This window comes from Oryx dammah, unplaced genomic scaffold (genome assembly GCF_014754425.2).
Source record: "Oryx dammah isolate SB20612 unplaced genomic scaffold, SCBI_Odam_1.1 HiC_scaffold_2, whole genome shotgun sequence".
NCBI lineage: Eukaryota > Metazoa > Chordata > Mammalia > Artiodactyla > Bovidae > Oryx > Oryx dammah.
In genome coordinates this window covers 147,034,838-147,046,098 of record NW_024070186.1, presented here as the reverse complement: position 1 = coordinate 147,046,098, position 11,261 = coordinate 147,034,838, and the positions used below count along the sequence as shown (strand labels likewise).

At 49.9% G+C, this 11,261-nt stretch overlaps 1 protein-coding gene across 1 annotated transcript; it reads left to right on the top strand.

Moving 5' to 3' along the window:
- The first annotated feature begins 1,286 nt into the window (after nt 1-1,286).
- On the top strand, nt 1,287-10,726 carry ADAMTS1 (ADAM metallopeptidase with thrombospondin type 1 motif 1). The gene is made up of 9 exons (XM_040227664.1): nt 1,287-2,479; nt 4,092-4,438; nt 4,949-5,081; nt 5,470-5,637; nt 6,079-6,365; nt 6,589-6,775; nt 6,865-7,040; nt 8,025-8,200; nt 8,371-10,726. Exons 1-9 carry the CDS (start codon nt 1,741-1,743, stop codon nt 9,068-9,070), a joined length of 2,913 nt encoding a protein of 970 aa, XP_040083598.1. The 5' UTR covers nt 1,287-1,740; the 3' UTR covers nt 9,071-10,726.
- Nucleotides 10,727-11,261: the final 535 nt, after the last annotated feature.

Below are 11,261 nucleotides of genomic sequence, written 5' to 3'. Positions count from 1 at the left end.
GGTGAGGGACTCGGTCGGCCCCGGCTTGGGGCGGTCGTTCTCACCATTGTCCCCGTGGGTTTCCGCCTGGGAAAACGTTATGAAACATTTCCTTCCTCTGTGTCACCGGGCCCCTCCCTCTTTTTCGATGGAAGAGCTGCTGGGGCTTTTGCTTAGAGACCTAGATAGAGGTGCAAAGGCTCAGCTTTTCTGGGTTTCCGACTGCCTCTGCGCTTCCTCGGGGGAAAGCGGGGAGGGGTCGGGGACCCCTAATTTGCCCACCGCATCCTTCCTAGCCCCAGTGATGCCGCCGCTCTCTGGGTGGAAAACTAGGGTTCCTGGACGTTTGTGCCCAGCTGGCCTCTGCCCCGCAGCTGCTAGTAGGTGGAAGAAGGCCGACTGGGCGAGAGTAAAGTATTTCCCCCAAAGAAGAGAATGCGCACTTCCCTCCCCAGGCTCCGGGGAATGGAAACGCGTTCCAGATCACCTCTTCCGGAAGTGTGAACCCGGGTCTCCACCGAGAAGTCTCTAAGGCCCGGGGCGGAGGGGGACGGGATGGGAGTTGCGGGAGGGGAGGGCAGATGACTAGCGTGAAGGTCGATGCCAAACGCGTTTTCAAATCAAGGCCCCTGGAAAGTGTCTCCTGGCTTCGTCACCCAGGCACGCTTTCTAGGGGACGCGCTGGCCCTACCCAGCTTGCCAGAGAACGGTTGGGGCAAAGAGAGAGCACGCTGCAAACGGGCCTGAGGCAGGCCCTTGAGATGGAGAGCTGGAGTGGGGTGTTTTGCTAGAAAGGGGAGCCCTGGCTCATCTCCCGGCTTGAAGAGGAGGAGGCTGGCGGCGGGGGGTGGGGGTGGGGGTGCGCTGAGAGAGGAAGGCGGCAGGGACAGCTCCCAGGCGGGGAAACCTTGGAGAAGGGACTCCGCTCTCCATCCCGCAACTGGCATCCTCGCGCTCCCTCCCGCGCGGGAGAGGGACCATGTTCCGGCTGTCCGGGCAGAAGACGGCGGGTGGAAGAGGCGGTGGGAGAGAGGACCTTCTCCCAGCAGCAGCCCCAGAAGTGCAAAAGGCTGGTCACAGGGCTCCTCCTGCGTCTTCCGCCCCCAGATTGACGAGCGCGTGGCGCCGAGCCAGCCCCTTCCCCCCAACCCCCCACCCCCGGCTCGCGCACAGCTCCGTTTAGCCCAGACTGAGTTTAGGGGGCGGGGTCCCGGGGATAGAAAGGCGGCCAAGAGGGAGGAGGGAAGGGGGGTCAGGGAAGGGCGGAGACTCAGTCTAAGATATAAAAAGGCGGTCGGGGCTGCTCTGTCCTTGCACTCGCTGGAAAGCGGCTCAGAGCCTGCGGTCTCTCGTTGCCAGGGCGCACAGAAAGGCCGAGAGGACTGAGCCCTGCGCAGAGCGAGGTGCACCGCGACCGAGGCGGAGACCGAAGAGGGTCTCCGGACGCCGATCCTCGTGTGGCCCGTCGCCCCGGCCCCAGAGGCGTCCCGGGGCGCTGCGCTTCTCCGCAGCAGCCACTCCACCAACTCCTGCTGCGCGGTGCCTCCAACTCTTCTCCAGAACTTCCCGCGCTCCGACACAACTGCAGCGCCAGCTCTTTAGTGACTCCGGGAGCCCTATCGGCGGCTGGGCTCTGCACGCCCTTTTGCAAGAATCAGAGTAACTTGTTAACAGTCCCGAGCCAAGCTAGCGAGGCTCCGCTCTCCGGACCCGAACAATAGCCAGTGCGCTCAGCGCTCGGAGGCGCGCGGTTCCTCCGGAATGCTGCGCGCGGTCCCCGCAGGGTTCCGAAAGCGCACGGCAGGAGGCAACATGGGGCACGCGGCGCCGAGGGCTCGGGGCTTGCAGCCTGCTCCCGCACCGCTTCTGCTCCTCGCCGCGGCAGCGGCGCTGCTGGTCGTGCCGGGCGCGCACGGGCGCCCCGCCGAGGAGGACGAGGAGCTGGTGCTGCCGGCGCTGGAGCGCGACCCGGGACTCAGGACCGCGCACCTCCGCCTGGACGCCTTCGGTCGGCAGCTGAGCCTGGAGCTGCAGCTGGACCGCGGCTTCCTGGCACCCGGCTTCACGCTCCAGACTATGGGACGCAGACCCGAGCCGGACCTGCTGCGTTCTGATCCGGTGGGCGACCTGGCGCACTGCTTCTACTCTGGCACGGTCAACGGCGACCCCAGTTCCGCCGCGGCGCTCAGCCTCTGCGAGGGCGTGCGCGGCGCCTTCTACCTGCAGGGCGAGGAGTACTTCATCCAACCCGCGCCCGCAGCCGCCACCTTGAGCCTGGCCCCCGCCGCTGCCGCCGCCGCCGCCGCCGCTGGGGAGCAGCAGCCCGCGCGGCCGCAGTTCCATCTCCTGCGGCGAAGGCGGCGGGGCGACGGCGGCGCCAAGTGCGGGGTCTTAGATGACGAGACCCAGCTGGCGGGGGGCGCGGGGCCAGAGGGCGAGGACGCCACTGTGCAGTGGGCGCCGCAGGACCGAGCGCCCCAGCGCCCGGGACACAGAACAGGTATCAGTCCAGAAGAGCGGCTCCCACTTGCCTCTTCATTCATCTCCCCCTCCCTTCCTTCTCTGGGGTGAACGACTTGAGGGTAAAGTCCTGTTGGCAGACGGAAGCCTGTGTCTGCGGACAGGACCGAGACGTGGTGGTGATTTGTGGTTTAAGATCTGGGTTGGTGAACTCACCATTTTCCCTGATCATGAATGATCAAGAATGACAGAAGTTATCAGTGGGTTGTTGTTTTTTTTTTTCTTTTCTTTTCTTTTTTCTGCTAAGGAAAAGCGTTTGGATCTGAAAGGGAGAGCTGGTAACTCAGCCCCTCCCACTTGAGTCGACAATGAGCTTGTGCGACTTCTTTCTGCCTTGTTAATTTCTTGCGAACGATCGTCCATGTGTCGTTCGGTCGAGTTATAACTGGCCACTTAGTTTTGTAACCGCTGCCTGTTCGCGCACCCGAAGACCCGGGGAGGGCGGAGATGGAGGGCGGGGGAGAGAGACCCTCGGAATGCGCAGCCCTCGAGCCTGGACAGCTGCGTTAGGACCTCTGTTCTGCTGACTGGTGTCCCTTCCCGGCTTACCAGGCTGACCCCCGACCGGCTGGCGGCAGCGGGGCCCCTCGGCTGGACCTGCCTGGGAGGTCTCTCCGCGCGGCTCGCCCCGCCTCCGCGCCTCCCTCTCGCAGCCACCCTTCTGCCCCGAACCACTGTTGAACAGTTAGTCACGGCGATCCTTCCTGCCACGCCTTCCTCGGACTCTCCGCTGTGTGCCTTGCTTCTGCTATAGTTCTTTTCCTCCTGTCACTTTGGTGCCTTGTCTCTTTCTTCACTTTCTCCCCGCGGCTTGCAGAGTGTAATTCTTCTCCCCTTGTCGTTCTGCTCCTGGAAGCAGTTGCGTGATCCGAGCCCAGGGTAGGACTTCCCTGGGCAGGGGGCTGGTTCACGGTCAGGAGTCAGAGAACTCTTTTCTAAATAATTAACCGTGCCCCCACCCCCACCCCGGAATCTGCAGCACGAACTTTCTTTCCGTGGGGCGGTAGGAGTCCTGGCCTTAGGCGCCGGGGCAGACTGGGTGGTCCTCGTGCCGGATTTGGCCTGAGCCGAGCACCCCCAGGGACCCCTGGAATGAGAAAGCCGAGCCGTTCGGGCTGAGATTCCTTCAGGCCCGGCCCCTTGGCAGAAGCCCCAACCCTGCCCGGGGCCTTCCACGTGGAGCCTGATGATCTCATTCAGGATTTGAGTCCTGGCCTGTGAAAGAGTGACTCAGGGGCTCTGCCTGCTCCCCTTGCTCCAAGATTTTACTACGACTGGAAAGAGGGGTGTGCATCCTGCCTTTTTCAGATTGCATGATTTCAAAGAGGATTAAAAAAAAATGCTACTTAAAAAAAAAGCTGATCCCCTCAGAGGAGCACATGGCCTTTACATTTACAGTAAGGAAAAAAAAAACTTTAAAAATAACATTTGCAGTGAACAGAGATGCAAATATTTTTGTTATTGTTTGCCCCCTGGGTGTATTTTTGTGTTATTTGCTTTGACTGGTTAGGCTTTCCTTATATACTCTAGGAAGGTAAACTATTCTTGGTGAGACTGTTTCCAAGCAAATGATCTTTCTTGTGTCTTTACAGGAATTGGAAACCTAAGAAAGAAGCGATTTGTGTCCAGCCCCCGCTATGTGGAAACGATGCTTGTGGCTGACCAGTCCATGGCCGAGTTCCACGGCACTGAGCTAAGGCACTACCTTCTGACCTTGTTCTCCGTGGCGGCCCGGTTATACAAACACCCCAGCATTCGGAATTCAGTGAGCCTGGTGGTGGTAAAGATCCTGGTCATCTACGAGGAAAAGAAGGGCCCAGAAGTGACTTCCAACGCTGCCCTCACGCTGCGGAACTTCTGCCGTTGGCAGAGACAGTACAACCCGCCCAGTGACCGGGATGAGGAACACTATGACACCGCGATTCTATTCACCAGACAGGTGAGAGGAAGACATCGCCAATCATGACGGGACTCCCTGGGGAGTCAGTTTGTAACAAATGTATGTAAGGCATTTTACCAATATTTTCACACTTAAGTATTTTTTCATTGGCTAGTATGATTAATCTTTCCTAATTTTTAAAATATTTATTTTATTATTTATTTGGCTGTGATGCATCTTACTTGCAGCATGCAGGATCTTTAGCTACAGCATATGGTATCTAGTTCCCTGACCAGGGATTGAAACTGGGCCCCCTGCATTGGGAACTTAAAGCCTTAACCACTGGACCACCAGAGAATTCCTTCCATAGCTTTAACATCTCAAGTTTCACAGTCCTAGTTGAATGCATTAGGGGAAAATCTTAAAGTCACACAAAATACTCCTAAAAGGGCTACTCAGCAACAAAAAATGTAGCTCCAAAGCACATGTGAGGCTACACCCTGCCAAGCAGTTTGATCCCGAAGTTCATCCTGGTGTGTATTAATAAGGGCAAATCTCTGCTTCTTGTAGGACCTGTGTGGTGTCCAGACGTGTGATACTCTTGGGATAGCGGATGTTGGAACTATATGTGATCCCAACAGAAGCTGCTCGGTCATAGAGGATGATGGCTTACAAGCCGCCTTCACTACTGCTCATGAATTAGGTAAATCTATTCCAGAGTGCGAGTTAAGCAAAATTCATGAATTCAAGCTGATAAACTAGGTATTACTGTTAAAGGGAGCGTCTGCAGATTATATTGCCATTTTAGGTGCCAGAGCTCCCTAAAATCTGCAGAAAATGCTTTTGCATGATTCTGAGCATGGTTATCTTTATTAGAATTCAGAATCAGAGAGTCAGAGCTAGGGACACATTTGGAAATTCACACATTGGTTTACACCCTGTGAAAAGTAGACACTGTCTCCAAAATAGATGGTATCTGGATACATTTCTTCTTTAGAAATATCACTTTGAGACAGATGAATCTCTGTTGGGGAAAAAAAAAAAATGCTGCAAATGACATGTTTTAATGTGAGTCTTGGATTTCTTCTTAGGCCACGTGTTTAACATGCCCCATGATGATGCCAAGCAATGTGCTGGCATTAATGGTGTCAACCAGGATTCCCACATGATGGCATCAATGCTTACCAAACTGGACCACAACGAGCCCTGGTCTCCCTGCAGTGCCTCCACGATTACAACATTTCTAGATAATGGTCATGGTAAGACACTCCAGCTACTCTTTCTAGGTGTTATCCAACCATCCGCGTGTTCATACAGTACTTGTTAAACGAGCTCTTTCTTTCTTTTCTGTTCTTTTCCTTTTCTCCCTTCAAAATGACTTTAATTGTCAAGAGCATAGGTTTTTAAACCTGAATTTCCAATAAAGGAGAGTGCTTTTGGCCAAGAAGCTCCCAGAATACATGAACTTGAGTGTTTAGCAGAACAATGATTTCCTGACATTGTTAAGGCAGAAATAACTCATTAAGAATAACATCTTAACAATAATTTAAATCTCTCTGGCACATCTCTCCCAAACCCTTCAGCTTTCAAATCACTTTGCTATGTATTATCTCTTATGATAAATCTTTTCTGAAGCTGATCTGTCCCCTGCGTGCCTTTAGTTACTATTTGTTAATATCCATTGGTATTTTTCTTTGCAGGTGAATGTTTGATGGATGAGCCCCAGCGCCTTATACAGCTCCCCTCCGATCTCCCCGGGGCCTTGTACAGTGCCAGCCGACAGTGCGAGCTCACATTTGGACAGGGGTCCAGACACTGCCCGGACGCGGCCAGCACTTGCACGACCCTCTGGTGCACGGGCACCTCTGGCGGATTGCTGATGTGCCAGACCAAACACTTCCCCTGGGCCGATGGCACCAGCTGCGGAGAGGGGAAATGGTGTATCAACGGCCAGTGCCTGAACCAGACCAACAAGGAACACTTTGATGTGAGTCATCCACTGCAACGCATGCTCCTTTGACATTCAGAAGGGAAAATGACCAAGTGACCCTCAGACATTTGATGCCACAGGAGCAACCCGACCTGTAGCCTCTGACAGGGATACAGGAAAGATTCACATCATTGATTCTGTGTCCCGTATCTTTCTCTTCTATTTCCTGAAAGGGTTGTCATAGAGGATTCTAACACTAATGATTCGTGTCTCTGTTTAGACCCCTGTTCACGGAAGCTGGGGGCCGTGGGGGCCCTGGGGAGACTGCTCGAGAACCTGTGGTGGTGGAGTTCAGTATACGATGAGGAAATGTGACAACCCCGTGCCGAAGAACGGAGGGAAATACTGCGAGGGCAAGCGCGTGCGCTACAGGTCCTGCAACATCGAGGACTGCCCGAAGAATAACGGTGAGCAGAGAGAAGGTGAAAAGGACGCTCCGCAAACGGGCACTTGAAGATTGGAAAGGGATAACGTCATCGTCTCCTTCTCTTTCCAGGAAAAACCTTTAGGCTGGAACAGTGTGAGGCACACAATGAATTCTCCAAAGCTTCCTTTGGCAGCAGGCCTGCAGTGGAGTGGATACCCAAATATGCAGGAGTCTCGCCCAAGGACAGGTGCAAGCTTATCTGTCAAGCCAAAGGCACTGGCTACTTCTTCGTTTTGCAGCCCAAGGTAGTGACTTTTCTTTGGATGGTTGGTCTAAGAACCCAAGCCTTGGCTTGCTACCTTTTCATGCAACCTTTGTTGTTTTATATTTTTATATTGACGTATTTATGTATAATGTTTAATTATTATAAATATGCTTAATGTATTAAGTATATATTGTCAAAATTATATATATTAAATTTATATATCAGCACATTCAATTTCAAAGTAGGACAACTTTGCTTCTGGATACATTGGTAACTGCCTGCTTTGAGTCTTGTGGTGTTTGGGGTTATGGATGAAGCTTGAATCTAGTGCTTAATGATTCCTGCAATGGCTTATTACTCTTATAAATGAAGAAAAGCCCTTTATGCATGGATAGGTAAATCATATATTAACACGAAAACCATCCCTTGGTTTTGGAAAATAGTTTAAGATAGTCAAAAGTACTTGTTACTGGGTGACTAGCAGCAGCATGTGCAAATGGACTTATAATGAAAGCCTGAGCTTTGAGAACTCTTATGTTTAAGAACATATGTTGAACTAGTGGAAGCATAGCTTTGCTGTTTTGTTGAGGGGATAAATCTGGCTCTGAGATAGAAAATGGAATTGAATTTGGTTGAGATAATCATGAGTCATGATCACTGTAGGCTAGGAAAATAGTCCCCAGTTGCAGATTTAACATACAAGTGATATATCAGCAGGGCGGCTCTTGCCAGGTAGTATTCTAGACACGGAGGATACAGCAGTAAACAAATTGACTAAAAGCTCTGCTTTCGTTGACCTTAGCTAAAAGTGAGATAGAACACAGATAATCTAAAAATTTATAATTTTTCAGATGTCTATGGAAAAAAGAAAAGCCAGAGAGGGATAGTGTGCAGAGTACTATTTTAATTTTGATAGAAATGTAATGTGAATGAGGAAGACTTTCAGCGTCTAGACTTTCCTAGCATCATCTCTTGCCCTTGTTAATTAGCGTGTGACTCCAGGTACATGTCCTTTCTTTTTCAGGTGGTGGATGGCACCCCATGTAGCCCAGATTCCACCTCCGTCTGTGTGCAAGGACAGTGCGTAAAAGCTGGCTGTGATCGCATCATAGACTCCAAAAAGAAGTTCGATAAATGTGGCGTCTGTGGAGGAAATGGATCTACGTGCAAGAAAATATCAGGATCAGTTACCAGTGCAAGGTAAGTGTTCAGATGCCTTACTCCTGAAGGTTCTTATCATTTCCATGTAACTAACTTCTTACAGGTCTGGTTAAAAATTACTTTCTTACCTGATTGCCAGGTGTTTCGAGCTAAGTAACATAATGAGCCAGTGACTGAGAGATTTTTCTCTCTATTTTTCTTGCCTGCAGACCCGGCTATCATGATATTGTCACAATTCCAACCGGAGCCACAAACATTGAAGTGAAGCAACGGAATCAGAGAGGATCCAGGAATAACGGGAGCTTCCTGGCCATCAAAGCTGCCGATGGCACATATATCCTGAATGGCAACTTCACTCTGTCCACTTTAGAGCAAGACATCACACACAAAGGTACTGTCTTGAGGTACAGCGGCTCCTCGGCGGCGCTGGAAAGAATTCGAAGCTTCAGCCCTCTCACGGAGCCCTTAACCATCCAAGTCCTGATGGTGGGCAGTGCCCTCCGACCCAAAATTAAATACACCTATTTTGTGAAGAAGAAGAAGGAGTCTTTCAATGCCATTCCTACTTTCTCGGAGTGGGTCATTGAAGAATGGGGTGAGTGTTCCAAGTCTTGTGGGCTGGGTGTACAGAGAAGGCTCGTGGAGTGCCGGGACATCAACGGACAGCCCGCTTCAGAGTGCGCCAAGGAAGTGAAGCCGGCCAGCACCAGACCTTGTGTGAACCTGCCTTGCCCCCGCTGGCAGCTGGGGGACTGGTCGCCGTGTTCCAAGACTTGCGGGAAGGGTTACAAAAAGAGAACCTTGCAGTGTCTGTCCCATGACGGGGGGGTGTTGTCTCATGAGAGCTGTGATCCTTTAAAGAAACCTAAACACTACATAGACTTCTGCACAATGGCAGAGTGCAGTTAAGTACGAGTGGTGTTGAGGGACGGGGGCAGTTGGGAAGGGCTGATGCACTGAAATCAAGGAGACTGGAGGAATCCAGGGCGACTTGCCCTGGTGATCAACCAGGGGTGGCAATGAGTTGGGAGGTACAGGTAGGTAGAAAAGAAGTTAGATCATCAGAATTTCCTGCCAGTTACAAATCTGATAGGGTAGTTTATGAGGACTATTCATATCTGACCAATGAGGTAGCACAAGAAGGCCCCAGGGCATTATCATTTCTTTTGTGAGGTTCCTGACAAGTTCTTATGAAAATAGAAGTAATGGTCAAAAGTAAGTTTAAGAAATGTGAACAATCCCTGCTTCCTGATACTGATGAAATAAGGAGGAAGGTGAGATTTTTGCTTTAAGACGTGGCTTACTTTACCTCACTATCAATGGAGGGAGAGAGGAAAGCACATGGCATCTTTGACCATCACTATGCCCGCTGCTATGGTTTCAGAGAATGTTTATGCCATCTTGGAGTGAAGAATTCAGGACTGCCCAGCACGAGAAATGCTTCGCAACGTCCGTGACTCACATGACTCCCATCTTCCTCTCTTGTGTCGTTAATTGTGTCTTTCTTTGTGAATTCCTTTTGACGAAGAAACAATTGCATGTATTAAACACACCATAAATTCTACAAGGGGAAAAAGAAAACAAAACACAGCAGTGATGTATCAGATGCTGGTAAAAGCTAGAGGAGGCCTGATGACCTGGGGATCTCCTATATTTCTTTCCTCCTAATGTAAGCTGACTTAAGGAATGTGGATGTGGGGGGAAAAAAGTTTATGTCTGAAGAGAGTCAGTAAGATCACCAAAAAAAAAAAAAGAATGTAATGCCAGAACGAGAATGGGGTGTGTACAACAGGGTCCCCAGTGCTGGGGACCTTGAGATCACATGTCTCGTGGTGGGGAGGCTACTGAGGGGTAGCGGCTGGTCCACCCCCAGCAGCTGGTCCAACAGTCATATCCTGGTGAATGTCTGTTCAGCTCTTCTACTATGAAAGAAAATAACTTTTTTTTTCCATATGTATATAGTAAAATACATTACTATAAATTCTATGTACTTTATAAGTACTGGTTTGTGTGTTCCTTCTAAGAAGGACTATAGTTTGTAATAAATGCCTATAATGACATATTTATTTTTATACATTTCTTTCTAATGATAAAACTTTTAAGTTATATCGCGTTTGTAAAAGGTCATATAAAAATAGAGTATTTATACGATATATGTTACTAGAAATAATAAAAGGACACTTTTTGAACATGTGTCTTGTTTTAATGAGAATTAACTCCTGTGAAGGAAATCTGAGACATAGGCAGTGAATTTGAAGACAGAATATTTTCTTAAGTATCTTGGAAGTAAGATTTGTCCTAATGAAATGTATTTTTTGTATCTTTGGTGTAATGTGATTCCTACAGAGAAAGATATCTATTATATCTTTGGTGATAGGTTTGTTACTAGAGTAATAATATACACCAGTGTTGGCCAACTTTTTCTGTTGCGAGCCATGTGGTAAATAGATGTTGTAGGTCATACCATCTCTGTCACAACTACTCAGCCGTGCTATTGTAATATGAAAGTGACAGTGCATAAGTGAATGGACATGGTGGTGTATTAATAAAGCTTTATTTCTGAAACAGTGGGCCAAATTTGTTCTGTGGGCATAGTTTGCCAACTTCTTATGTATAACATATTAAGTGAAAACAGGTCGGGTTCAGGATGCATTTGAATCTGTATCTTTTCCTCAATTACATCATGTACTGAGTTGCCCCAAAAGTTCATTCATTCTGTAAACTGTTGCAGAAAAACATGAACAAACTTTTGAGCCAACCCAATACGTAAAATTATGTGAAATTGTTTAAGTCAGTGGGCTTCCCTGATGGCTCAGCAGTGAAGAATCTGCCTGCAATGTGGGAGACGTGGGTTCAATCCCTGGGTAAGGAAGATCCCCTGGAGGAGGGCATGGCAACCCACTCCAGCATCCTTGTCTGGAGAATCCCATGGACAGAGGAGCCTGGTGGGCTAAAGCCCATAGGGTCGCAAAGTCAGACACAACTGAAATGACTTAACACGCACACATGCATTTAAGCTAATGCATAGAAAATGATGCTTCATAAATTACATTTGGGATAGGCATGCTCAGTGAGCCAAGCTCCCCACATGTTTCACTTG